Genomic DNA, 13,330 nt, shown 5'->3' with positions numbered 1-13,330 from the left:
GCCTCATCGATATATCTCAAATTCTCACAATTACAACTACTCTACTTCAGATCTTTATTTTTTTGTTGTTTGGATTATTGTAGTGACCTCAAATTTGGCCTCCCTACTTCCATTCTTCTTGTTCAAAGCCACCTTCCATAAAGATGGAAGATAATCTTTCTAAAATGAAAATCTGATCATTAAGCCTCTGCTTAATAGATCCAGCCCCTTCTTATCTGTCCAGCCATTTCTACTAGTTATCTAACCCAAATCATACATTTCCCAAGTTACCTGCATTTCATAGTTTATACGCTGTGCTTTGTCTTCTGCTCACACTAATTCCTTTGTCTGATATGTCCTCCTAGTCCCTGTTGTTTTTTTAACTTATTTATTTATAATTTTTTTTTTTGGCCACGCCACACAGCTTGTCGGATCTTAGTTCCCCAACCAGGAATCAAACCCAGACCCCCGGCGGCAGTGAAAGCGCTGGGTCCTAATCACTAGACCGCCAGGGAATTCCCTCCCTGTTTTACTTGACTGTGCCTGCACATTCCTCCAGACTCAGTTTAGGCTTAACTTTTTTTCAGAACACCTTTCCTGATTCCCTACCCCAAGCTCCACCCCTTTCTCTCTGGCTAGGCTGGATGCCTCTCTTCCCACAGGACTCTGTGTATGCTTGCCCACGTGTGTGTAATTGTTAATATCGTTCATCTGTCTCTTCCACCAGACTGTAAACAGCTGGAGGATAGAGCTTGCCTCTTTATTTTCACACCCTCAGTGTTTGTACTTAGGAAATGTTTGAGTGACTGACTTGTGTTTTAACATTTCTCATTTGCTTTGGGGGTCAACATGGACCTTCCTTATACCTGGGGATAAGATGTTGAATCATCATATGGCCTGATACGTCATTTAGCTAAAAAAAAAACGCTTCTCTAAATGTTGTTGCAACAATTTCTCTACAGAAGAAGATTATCATAATGTGCATTTTACACATTACAGGGGTATGTTACCTTGGTTTCAAGGAATAGAATGTAAACTCCATGAGGGCAGGGATTTTGTCTGCTTTTTTTCTGTTCTATTTCCAACACTAGAACAACACAGTAGGTACTCAGATATTTATAGAACAAAGCTGTAAACAGATGAAGCTCCTTTATTGTTACAAGCTTCTTTCCATTGCATTGCAATAATCATTGGAGAGGAATAACCACAGATATGATTAAAAAGAGAATGAGAATCTCTAAATTATTTAGCTTTATAATATGGCATGATTTCTTTTAGAAGGTTTACTTTCTCAGTAAGATACACTATTGCCATTTGCTTAATATTAAAATGAACATATCTATCCATCACCTGAATAAACCTTAGCTGATAGCAAAGAGAGGTACCCATGCAACATGCTAAATGATATAAAAATTGGAAGATTATCTAGTTTAGGGAATTGATCTGCTTAGATCTTTTAATCTTAAAAAGAAAAAAAAAAGGAGTGAGAATACAAATTATTTTTAGACCTGAAGCCAAGAACCCAATTCAAAACAGGGCTTTTCTGAGGAAAAAATTAACGTGGAAGGAGGAAAATGAGAAATAACTTAGTTTGTCTCTTCATAGTCTCTGGAATTCTAGTCTCAAATGGCCACCCCCAGAATTCACATCTCTGAGATTTCATAGGATCCTCCTGCTAGAGAGCACATTACAACAAGTGTCATTATCAATTTTATATTGTGTATACAAATAAATAAAAAGTAGGAGGGATTGAAGGAAATAAGAACTTATTGAATTATTAGCGGTTTAATTAAGAATCCAGGAAAGGGCTTCCCTGGTGGCGCACTGGTTGAGAGTCCGCCTGCCGATGCAGGGGACACGGGTTCGTGCCCCGGTCCGGGAAGATACCACATGCCGCGGAGAGGCTAGGCCCGTGAGCCATGGCCACTGAGCCTGCGCGTCCGGAGCCTGTGCTCCGCAACGGGAGAGGGCACAACAGTTAAGAGGCCCACGTACCGCAAAAAAAAAAAAAAAAAGAATCCAGGAAAAATCTAATGCCAAGCAGAAAGTGGTGAAGTACATCATCTCCCTGACTGGTCCTGGAGTCTCCAGACATTTGGTTGGGACCTGGGCAGCTTTCAGATCTATGAAGAATGAGGGATTGGTAGTTTTTACCTGGGATCATGTCAGACTTTGGGATGAATGGCAATCAAATTATTAATAAAACTAAATTTCATGAAGCCCACAACAAACCCTAAATTCCTATACCATTCAGCGTGCTAATTATTTTTTTTTTACCAAAACAATTTCCTTAATTTTACGTGCAGTTGAACAGTAGTTATCACTTTTTTTAAATTGCAAATGAAAATGTGAGTTTTGAAAAATTATAAAAAGATCTACAAACATGAGAGGGCTGAGATAAAGAAGGTAGATCATGGTCTAAAATCAAGGGAATAAAAACTTGAGTGTGAAATGCTTCTATTGTACACAAACAAGTTTTAAAATATTGAAAAAATAATATGAAATATAGAAAACAACAAAGGGCAACATTCTAAATGAATTACAAAGCTATAAAAAATGAATATACACAAAAGCAATTGCTTGCATGGTGCAGCTACAAATTAGGAGTATGTTTGTAATCAAAACACTCATTTTTGTTGTATTCAGGAATAGTGGATCAATAATGCAAAGAGAGTATCTCCCTTGCTTCTCAGGGAAGATTGGGTTGACATAACCTGTGAATTAAGGAGCTACAATCTCTGTAATTAGAAGCCTTGTAGTTCTAAAAAATATGGAAAGTATATTGCAGGTCTGAAGTGAATATTTATAACAAGGCCTCACTTCACACCCTAAGCCAGTTCACCCACTGAGTGGCAGCCACACTTTCAGGTCTTTTCAAGTAAGAAGGCTTAGGCTAAATGACCTTCCTCAACCCACCCACCCTCATCTCTCAGGAATTCCTGACAATCACATTAAGAGACCAAGGGTGTGGAAGATTAGTCACTTTGATGTAATGCTGGACAATCTTGTTGGTTTCTTCATTTGTTATAAAATATTTAAAACAAAAACTTTAGACACATTGATTTATAATATATATAAACAAGAAGGCATATGAACTATCTAGTGTTTTGGAGCTCTCAACTGGGTAGTTTTGTTTTCTGCTGTAATATTGCCAGTTATTCATTCATTTTCTTTCTATACATGTCCAACTAAAGAAGAAAATTATGTGTGTTTGTGGGTGTGGATGTGTTTATGTCATATGTTTATTTGTTCATAACATACATGTACACTGAATGGTATATGGAATGTAAGTGTTAATGTTCCATGATATTAGATTATACATAAATTATGACATGACAGAAGCCAGTTAACTACAAGTTATATTTTTAGTGCAAACTAATTATTCTCAAACACTGTCAGTATTTTTTGACTGAGTCCTTAATTACTTTGAACATGATTTTCATTTACTACTGTCTAGAAATTAGTGGTGTTAATAATCTCATGTGTCATAGGTAAGACTGGTAAAATTACCACTTCAAAGCTTTAGTGAGTGACGAAAAATCTCTTTTTTTTAAGCCTATTTTTTAGAGCAGTGTTAGGTTTACAACAGAATTGTGAAGGAGATACAGAGATTTCCCATATCCCCCCTACTCCCCTCACATGCATTGCCTTGAGCATTATCCACATCACTCACCAGAGTGGTACGTTTTTTAACAGGGGTGAATCTACATGGACATGAATCATAATCACCCAAAGTCCACAGTTTACCTTAGGGTTCACTGTTGATGTGTATTCCATGGGTTTGGACAAATGTATAGAATGGACAAATGACATATATCCATCATTGCAGTATCATACAGAATATTTTCACTGGCCTATAAGCCCTCTGTGCTTTGCCTGTTCATCTATCCTACCTCCCTGTCCCCTACTCCCTACCCCTGGCAACCACTGATCTTTTTATTTTCTCCATAGTTTTGCCTTTGCTAGAGTGTCATATAGTTGGAATCATACAGTATGTGTAGCCTTCCCAGATTGGCTTCTTTAACTTAGTAATGTGCATTTAAGGTTCCTCCAAGGCTTGACAGTTCATTTCTTTTTAGCTCTGAATCGTATGAATGTACCATAGTTTATTTATCCATTTACCCACTGATGGACATCTTCCAAGTTGTGGCAATTACAAATAAAGCATCCAGGTGCAGGTTTTCGTGTGGACATAAGTTTTCAACTCATTTGGGTAAATACCAAGGAGCATGATTGTTGGATTGTATGATAAGAGTAAGTTTAATTTTAAGAAACTGCCAAACTGTCATCCAAATTAGCTGAACCATTTTGCATTTCCACCAGCAATGAATGAGAGTTCTTATTGTTCCACATCCTTGTCAGCATTTGGTAGTATAGGAAAAATCATAAAACTTTTTTTTATAATTGCTAATGTACAATCTAATAGAATACACTAGAACCAAACACACTGCTTTGGAACTTGCTGTCAAGACTTTTTGCCGTGGGGATATCTTACAAGCACTGAGTCCTGTTTGGACTTCAACTGTTATTTCTCACAGTGTTCCACATATAGACCCCCATTAACAATTGTTGGCTATGAAGGTGAACGAGAAGAAGGTCATTCTCAGTTGTATATCTCTGAGGTTGTCATTCTCAGTTTAATCTGCCATCTGAAGCAATGCGCTGAGTTTGTTCTAACATGAAAATGTTACCATCACAGTTGGATCTCTCATCTTCTTCTTTTCTTTGTATAATTGACTTAACAGGTATGTCAAGGATGCCACAATGCCATTGATCCCGAAGTGCAGAGGGTGACCTATAACAACTTCAGCTGGCACGCGTCCACAGAGTGCTTTCTGTGCTCCTGCTGCAGCAAGTGTCTCATTGGGCAGAAGTTCATGCCAGTAGAAGGGATGGTTTTCTGTTCAGTGGAGTGTAAGAAGATGATGTCTTAAGAGGAGGGTACCAAGCAATATTGAGCCATAGCTAACCAGAGTGGTCTGCATTTCTACTGTAAAATGCAATTTAGAAAAACAAAAGGAAAAAAAGAAACTATAAAGGAAACCAGGAGGTTTTGTTCCGTATCTTTCTTTGATGTTTTTCCTTATCAAATTTTTCATATCAATTTTTAAAATCTGCTTTAAGCATTTGATTTTAAAAATGGTAAAGAGTTTTACCTTTTCTTGGCTTTCCAGATGTAAAATCTTTTGAGTTGGAAGCTTGGGTTTAATCATTCTTCATATTCCTGCCCCCTTTGTGCCAAACACAGTATATATGAAACATTTAAAAGTTAGTATTTGAATGGAAAGATGAGCATTTCATGTTCTATATTCTTTTTCACTTCTTGTATAAAATGAAAAGGAAATTAAACTTGCCCTAATGCCAAGGTTCTACGTTTATTGCCTCATCATATTCACTGAATTTTGTAGCGATACACAATGAATTCTTTTGACAGAGAAAATAGAAATGCAGCATAGTATGAAGAGCCGTTATCATTTTAATGCCTATGCATTTGCTATTTCCTAACTTAGGCAGAGGTGGCTTTATCGCATATCTCTATTTTTTTATTTGCTCTGCCTTTCAGTATTCTCTTTGTAAGCTGATGACCTCCATCTGTGGCCTTGAATATTTTATTGTCACATGTGGCATCCACACTTTTTAATTCTATAGATGATTTTTGGCTTGGACGTAAAAGCCAAGCCACTCCTTTATATTATGCTTTCAATCCAAAGAACATGCATACTTTTTGTATCCAAGAAACTATAACTTGTATTGTTTGCACTTGCCTGCTGTGGTTTGGATAGACTTTTTGCATGGTTTTCTTTCTTTTCTAATGGATACTGTCCTATGATGCCTTTTCATGGGTATATATCAAATGCCTTCTTTGCCTGTATACTTCCATCCTTAGATATTTCTAATGTTAATTCTGCCTTATCTACTTCCATACATAGCTATGCACTATGAAAATTAAATGGAATGAATGATATGTATATTATTATTCAAAATAAAGTCTCTTTCACTTTAGTACTTGTATCTTTATTCTTCGTATCCTTTTCATTTCAGAGCAAAAAAATCCTTCTGCAATTAAGCATTTGTTACAGCAGGGGGCGGTGTTTCCAAGCATAAAAAAATAACCCCCCACATAAAGGCTACTTCTGACAAAACAGGACAGAAACTAGGCTTTTCATTATGGTGAAGGGATAAATTTTATGAAACTTTATAATAAATGAAAGCATTTAAATTGTTGGTTTTCAAGTCATGCACGAGTTTTTTCTTTCAGGAAAAAAAATGTCATTTTAATTGAAGTTTGGGAAAGCTGTATTTTCTTGAGGTAAGTCTAACAAGTATTACTCTTATACTCAAATTGCAACTCTGTTTGGTTTTCTAAGAATTTTTTCATGGCAGCCTATTGTGAAAAGGGAAGCAAATGTGGAATAGTTTTAACTTCATTCTTCCTAATATTAGCAGGTCATGAGATTTCTTTTCTTCTTAGTCTGAAGCATTTGTCAGCAGGAGTAGCACTTTTCTCTGACACATACCCAGAATAATTTGATTTTTATTTTTTTCAGCTCATGTCTGTTTGGCTAATAGCGCTTCTCCTAAATTCCACAGCCAGCTCCCCCGGCCCACCCTACCCCGCACTCACTAACATACAGATATCTGCACTTATTCCCTCTGCACTGTGCCTTCCCCAGCCATGAAAAGAGTGTCTTGAACACATCACCTTATCTAAGAAGTACTCTCATCCTGCATACAATCACAGATATCACAGATATCCATCATTGTCTATAAATATCACTTTATGCTTTCTCTCTTTTACCCTTATCTCAAATGGCAACAGATATATTTCCATCTTTTCCATGAAGTTGAACAACTTAATTTTCCCACACATGGCTAAGTGGGAATAAATTGAAAAAATTTCTTTGCATGCTAACAGGCCTACTCCACATGTCTGCCTGCACAGCCTGCACTCTCCTGCGGCTGAGATTGAATCAGGCTGTTTTGGAGATGTAGAGGCTCAAGAAATTTGGCTAAATCCATCACTTACTACCTGAGACACTGATTGCGTGTATATTAGGCATTTCCTAAAAGAATAAACTACTTTGCCTGAGAAATACAGAACCACTTGTTTTGACTCATTACCCTAAGTTTTAGTTTGGCTTTCTAATACAACAGAATGAACTGTAATGAAATGTAATGCAAGAGAATGTGCACCATTTTTAATTGTTAATCAGTTTTTTTTAAAGAGGTCTTTCAAATACTTTGTCCTATAAGCACTTAACAAGAGTGGAAGATGGTTACTAGATTCTATAATTTTTATTTTTCCTCTAGCCCTTAGGATATGTTCACCGCCTCACTTTCCACCATCATTTTATATTCTGCATTGACCTCAATTCTAAATAATGGCTTACTTGGTACTGGCGCCAGAGTTAAATCCTTCCTTTGCAATGGGGAAAAGATAGGAAAGTAATAAATATTTCTATCTGAATGTGTGCATTTTTTTCTTCAAAAATAGATAATGGAGAATAAAGTTTTGGTCTACTTATTTCTTATGGGGTCAATAAATAGAAATTTCTATCATCCAGATCTCATTTACGTTCTATTTTTCAGATACATATAGCTTATCCATTTTTTGTACTCAATATAGTAGGCATTTGACTAACATGTCTATGTAGTTAGCAGTTGAGAGACCCTTACCCTGAAAGGGACTAGACAGGGAGGAAAAGAATACCAGAATATGAACCACGATAAAGGCACCACAGACAGTAAGAAAAGAAATGCCTTTTTCCCTTCTGCAGAAGCCAACATCTTGGATATTAAAAGGTATAATGATGACTTCTGATTCTCTTATTCCCCTGTTCAGCCGTGGGTACTTCAGAATAACAATGTTGGATGAGGAAAGAGAAGGGAGATATTTCTTTCCTGAGACCCAGGAAGTTCAAAAGAAGATTTTGACACATCAGTTGCTAAAGTATATTGAAGTAATACATTTATCATCCTTATTGGAAGAATCAGACATGTTAGAATGACTAATCATGAACTCATTCACAGAATCTGCACATAGCCTATTCATCTCTAAGCAGAAGGATTTTGCTCTTAACCTTTGAATACAGTTGTAATTTTGAGAAATCAGTGGATTTGGTTATCCAATCCCTTTAAGAAATACAAGTTACTCAAAGAGACTCTAGTCATCATACTTTTTGCTATGGTATCTTTTTTAATTTTTTTTTAATTTTTTTGGAAATGAGGGGATGAGGGTTGTTTTTCCTTTAATGAACTCTATCTGAAACTTCTGTGACTCTGAAGTCTTCAAGCACAGGTTTCCAAATCTGACTTTGAAGTATTTCAGCCCAATTTCACCAAAGGCAAGAAATTCATTATTGACTCATTCTTAAGGAATTTTCAACATGCAGTGTTTAAGCTCATCCAGCTTCACCATGGTTACCAAAGAGACACCACAGCCCAAGATCAGCATTAAGCCTCTGTCTCAAGATGCCCTGGCATATCTGAACTTGTCTTCTGGCTATTCACTTAATTCCTTGGAAAACTTATGACTCCATCAATGTCTCCATAAAATAGCACTTTACCACAAATTCTTACTAGATATGCCCTGCCCCTCCCTGACGTCTCCCGATTGAAGTGTTCAATGACAACTCTGACGACTGTACTGAATATTCACATATATGAAAGGGGTACATGGGTGTGTTTTGATCAAACAACCTGAAGCACATTCTGGCTTGATTAATAGATTTTTTTTCATATATTTACTACATGTTTAAATAGCTTTAGCTAATTATTTTGTCTTCACGGGGACAACATGTCATTGTAGCTTCTATTTAATCTGATAATGTATTTTGAAACCCTCAAAGCAAGGTATCATTAACCTTTTATATTGTTTTCAATGGCATTTTATGCTGACATTTTTGAAGGATGCTATTGATTTTTCTTCAATACTTCCCCCCAGGATATCTCAACCTTCAGACAAATAGCAAAAACAACCTATACCCTGGGGTACCTTTACTAGAGCCAGCCATTATTGAATGCAGAGACATTCGAGTTGATGTCCCCATAAGTAGTGACTAACTGTGAAGGCAACATGGTATAGTTCAAAGGCGGGCTGGGGTCAGGAGTCTAGAGACCTTCTGGCTAAGTCCCACTGATCCTCTCCTCCTCACAGTTACACTGAGTAGGACAGAGGACAAGATTGTTGGATTTGAGGAGTCTAGGAAATAATAGGCCCAAGTGTGGGTTGGACATCTATGAATATATTGAAGTCACCAAGAATAAAAACAGGGAAATCAGTGGAGAGAAGAGTGAGCCAGAGGCTAAAGTCATTTAAAACAAAAAACAAAAAACCCATGAAGGAGTGTCCTGGAATTTGATAGAAGATGGCATCTAAGGGTAGAAATGGGTGGTAAAGTCTGTGGCCACATACTAGATATGCTTCAAAGAGCTGTGATTGTGAGGAAACAAAAAGGAATTAGTAGAAATAACAATGGAGAATGAGGAAGATACCTACCCCACCGGCATTGTGGAATGCCCATATGGGAGAAAAAGTAACTGGCCTCTACTTGAAAGGTCTGGAAGGAAAACCAGGAGTCAGTTGGAGCAAGATGAAGCTGTTGAGAGTACAAGGGAGTTTGCAGTTCACAGAAGTTGAGCATAGAGGTAAATTTAGGGAGTATAGGAAGGGATAGAGCCAAATTAGGGGATTTGCAAAGTAGAATGGATATCAGGTTTCCAAACGAGGCCAAAAAAAATCTAGATACCTGGGGCAAACAGGACTGAGGGGCATACCAAGGTTAGTTTGCTAGAGGAGGATAAGTAATCAATTAGGAATGCTTTTGGTTGTAAGTAACACAGTTAAGAGTAGCTTAAAGACATAGGCTAGCCCAAATTTGGCTCAGAACAAGCTCTTTTTAATCTCTGTGCTCTGCTATCCTCTATGTGTTGCATTCCATTCTCAGGTTTGTCCTTTCATTCAAGCACCACTCCCTCACATAACAGCATCCAAGATACAAAGCAGAGCAACGGCAAAAGGTTTTACTTTCTTAACAAGGAGATAAATCTTTCCCAGGAGGCACCAGCAGACCTACATAACTTTTCCATTTCATTGGCTAAAACTAGTTCACATGCTTGTCCCCATCTGAAGAAAAGGAAAATAGTAGCTATGGTTGAGTTATCCAATCATAATTCATACCCTGAGAGCTGGGCATATGGCCACCCAGAAGAAAATTAATGTTCTGATAGAGGAAGAGAAGAAATGGCCGTTGAGTAGGCGAATGACAAAAACCACTAAGGTGAATGATGGTTTAGAGTTCAGAGTCTTTAGCTGGAAGGTATGGGATGCCCAGGCAGCTGTTTAGTTCTGAAGCTTGGGGTTTCTGTTGGCCTGTGAGATGAGCCAGGGGCATCATTTGGGGGCACCTTTCTTAGGCAGGATGCCACTTACGTGGCGAGAGATGACATGGAGTCAGAGGAAGAGACACTGTGAAGTCCTTGGGGTGACATTACTAGATTTTGCTTGGCTTGCTCCCCCCACCAGCTCACTCTACCCAATCCATTTTCAAGCTGCAGGACATTGTTACTTCCCCTGTCAAGCTCCCTCACACTCTCTTGATTTCTCTCTCTCTCTCAACCTATAACTTGTTCCTTGGTGCCCCTACCATGCTGACTTATCTGGCCATCTGAAACACATTTCAGTCTGTCTGTGCCTGTCTCTCCAAGACCATAACCAACACTTTAGTGGATAACCTCATTGTTTCTCATCAGGGATATTGTAAGTTCCTTTCAAGCCCTCCTGTTGATAGTCTCACCCTCTCACCCTCATTCTAACTCAGTGGCTCACAAGCTTTAGTATGCAGTTTTGTCCAATAGAACATGAACAAAAGTAAAGCAGTCCCCTTCTAGGCTTGGCCATTAAAACTCAAGATCCCCTAGAAGATGGTGGAGCCAAGAAATAAAGAAGGCCCTTGGACATGCATACTGGAACATATGTGAGCAAGAAACAAGCTTTTACTGTTTTAAGCCACTGAGATTAGGTTTGTTTGTCATAGGAGTTAACCTTTCCTAACTAATACAGATAAATAAAGCAGACTTTTTACTCATTTTACAAACATCCCTTGACTAGGTCATGTGTTATATTGGGATGCTGGGGAACTGGGGGTGAAGAAGGCAAGACTTCTGCTCTCAATTCTCCATAGTCTCATGGAAGAGATAGATAAGTAAACAGAAATTAAAGTAATGAAGGGGACTTCCCTGATGGCGCAGTGGTTAAGAATCCGCCTGCCAATGCAGGGGACATGGGTTCATGCCCCGGTCTGGGAAGATCCCACATGGCACAGAGCAACAAAGCCCATGAGCCACAACAACTGAGCCTATGCTCTAGAGCCCGCACACCACAACTACTGAGCCCGTGTGCCACAACTACTGAAGCCCGTGTGCCTAGAGCCTATGCTCCACAAGAGAAGCCACCGCAGTGAGAAGCCCGTGCACTGCAATAAAGAGTAGCCCCCGCTCACCGCAACTAGAGAAAGCCCCCGTGCAGCAACGAAGACACAATGCAGCCCAAAATAAATAAAATTAAATCTTTAAAAATAAAATAAAATAATGAAGACCTGTCCCCAAGAGAAGACAATGGAAATGATCCCAGAGTGACTGTGATATTGAAATGTTTTCTCTGATAGCAGAAGTTATTTTCACTGTTTTCTTAGGTGAGTGGATGGATAAATAGAAGAAACACTGCAAATACAGAGTCTAAAAGACCTATCACAGTGGGATAGAAGGACAGGGAGGAGTCAAGGACAGCTCCGAAGCCCCAGCCCTGCCAACTGGAAGGATGATGGTAACAACCATAGAGATGGGAAATCCACTTGTGGAGGAGCTAGGTTGAGAAAAAAATGATGGGCTAGCTTTGGAACATGTTGAACTTGAGGCAGGTGGAAGGGTACAGTTTAGAACCTGAAATCTGATGCTCAAGAAAAACCTGTGGCTGCAGATGTAGATAAAGAAGTCAATGGAGGGGCTTCCCTGGTGGCACAGTGGTTGAGAGTCCGCCTGCTGATGCAGGCAACATGGGTTCATGCCCTGGTCCGGGAAGATCCCACATGCCGCAGAGCTGGGCCCGTGAGCCATGGCCACTGAGCCTGCACGTCCTGTGCTCTGCAACAGGAGAGGCCACAACAGTGAGACGCCCGCGTACCACAAAAAAAAAAAAAAAAAGAAGTCAATGGATAAAAGTTACATTAGCATCTCATATTAACTTTCAAAAAGGAGCCCGAGTTTCCTTATGAAATATGACTATATGTCAAAGATACTTTTGAAATGATTTCCATGTTACTCTATTTTTTCCAGGGTAAAATTATGACAAGTTTAGTATATTTTCTCTTGAAAAAATAAAAATTATACAAACAGTTTTGGTACTTCCACAATAGGCATTGCAAGTTCTGAACAACCACTTAAACTTTGTCTCAGTTTCTCCTCTATAAAATGAGAATATCAATCCCTATGTGGCAGACTGCATTTTGAAAAATAGCTGTGGTAATAATTCTGGTCCCATATGCTCTTCCAGAACCTTGCCACTCACCATCTGGAGTCTAGCCTCCCTCCCCTTGAACCTGAGCAGGACCTTGTGACTACCTAGATGAAGAAAATGTGGCATGCATCCCTTCCTAGGCTAGGTAATAACAAGTGATATGACCTCTCCAGGCTCTCAAGGGTTATGTCTAGTCACCATAGTGTGAGGAAACCAAAAATAGCCCACCCAGTCCATGTGGAGAGGCCCATGTGGAGAGGAACTAAGGCTCCCAGCCCAATGCCAACATCAACTACCAGAAACATGAGTGAATGATTCTTCAAATAATTCCAGTCCCCAGCTCGAGTCTTCCAGCTGAAACCCTGACATCAGCAGAGAAAAGTTAAACCCATGTGTCTTGACCAAATTCTGGAACCATAGAACCCATGAGCATAATGAACTGCTGTTTGATGTCACAAAATTTTGGGGTAATTTGCTATGCAGCCATGATATTGAACAGAATTATTATATGCATGTTTTGCAAGAATTCTCCTTTCTGCATTATTATACATAATACATAACATTATACATAAAGAAGCATTTCTACAAAACATGTAAATTTGCTCCAGATACTACAAAATGTTACTTATATAAATGTATTACTTGGGATATTAACTTTCATCCTTTTATCTACCTTTCCTCTCCCTTTGCTTAAGGATTTCTGCAGACATACAGTCAATAAATGTAAATCCATAAACTCCATCTGCAGAGTTTATAAACATCAGAAACAGTTATAATAATCTGGATTCAGAAAACCTGGTGATCAGTATTTCAAGACAGTACATTCCATGGGTTAGG

At 38.6% G+C, this 13,330-nt stretch overlaps 1 protein-coding gene across 2 annotated transcripts in view; it reads left to right on the top strand.

The window, feature by feature from the left end:
- TES (testin LIM domain protein) overlaps positions 1-5,982 on the top strand; it is a 47,624-nt gene extending 41,642 nt beyond the window's left edge. For both annotated transcript variants that reach the window (XM_027102128.1, XM_027102129.1), the window contains exon 7: positions 4,725-5,982. In XM_027102128.1, the coding sequence (XP_026957929.1) occupies positions 4,725-4,913 (189 nt within the window). In that variant the 3' untranslated portion in view covers positions 4,914-5,982. The remainder of the gene's footprint in view (positions 1-4,724) is intronic.
- Positions 5,983-13,330: the final 7,348 nt, after the last annotated feature.

Source organism: Aethalodelphis obliquidens, unplaced genomic scaffold (assembly GCF_003676395.1).
Source record: "Aethalodelphis obliquidens isolate GAN/ISIS:26980383/991018 unplaced genomic scaffold, ASM367639v1 scaffold5, whole genome shotgun sequence".
In the NCBI taxonomy this organism is placed as follows: domain Eukaryota; kingdom Metazoa; phylum Chordata; class Mammalia; order Artiodactyla; family Delphinidae; genus Aethalodelphis; species Aethalodelphis obliquidens.
The sequence above is the reverse complement of the archived record's forward strand: the minus strand, read 5'-3'. Positions and strand labels throughout refer to the sequence as shown.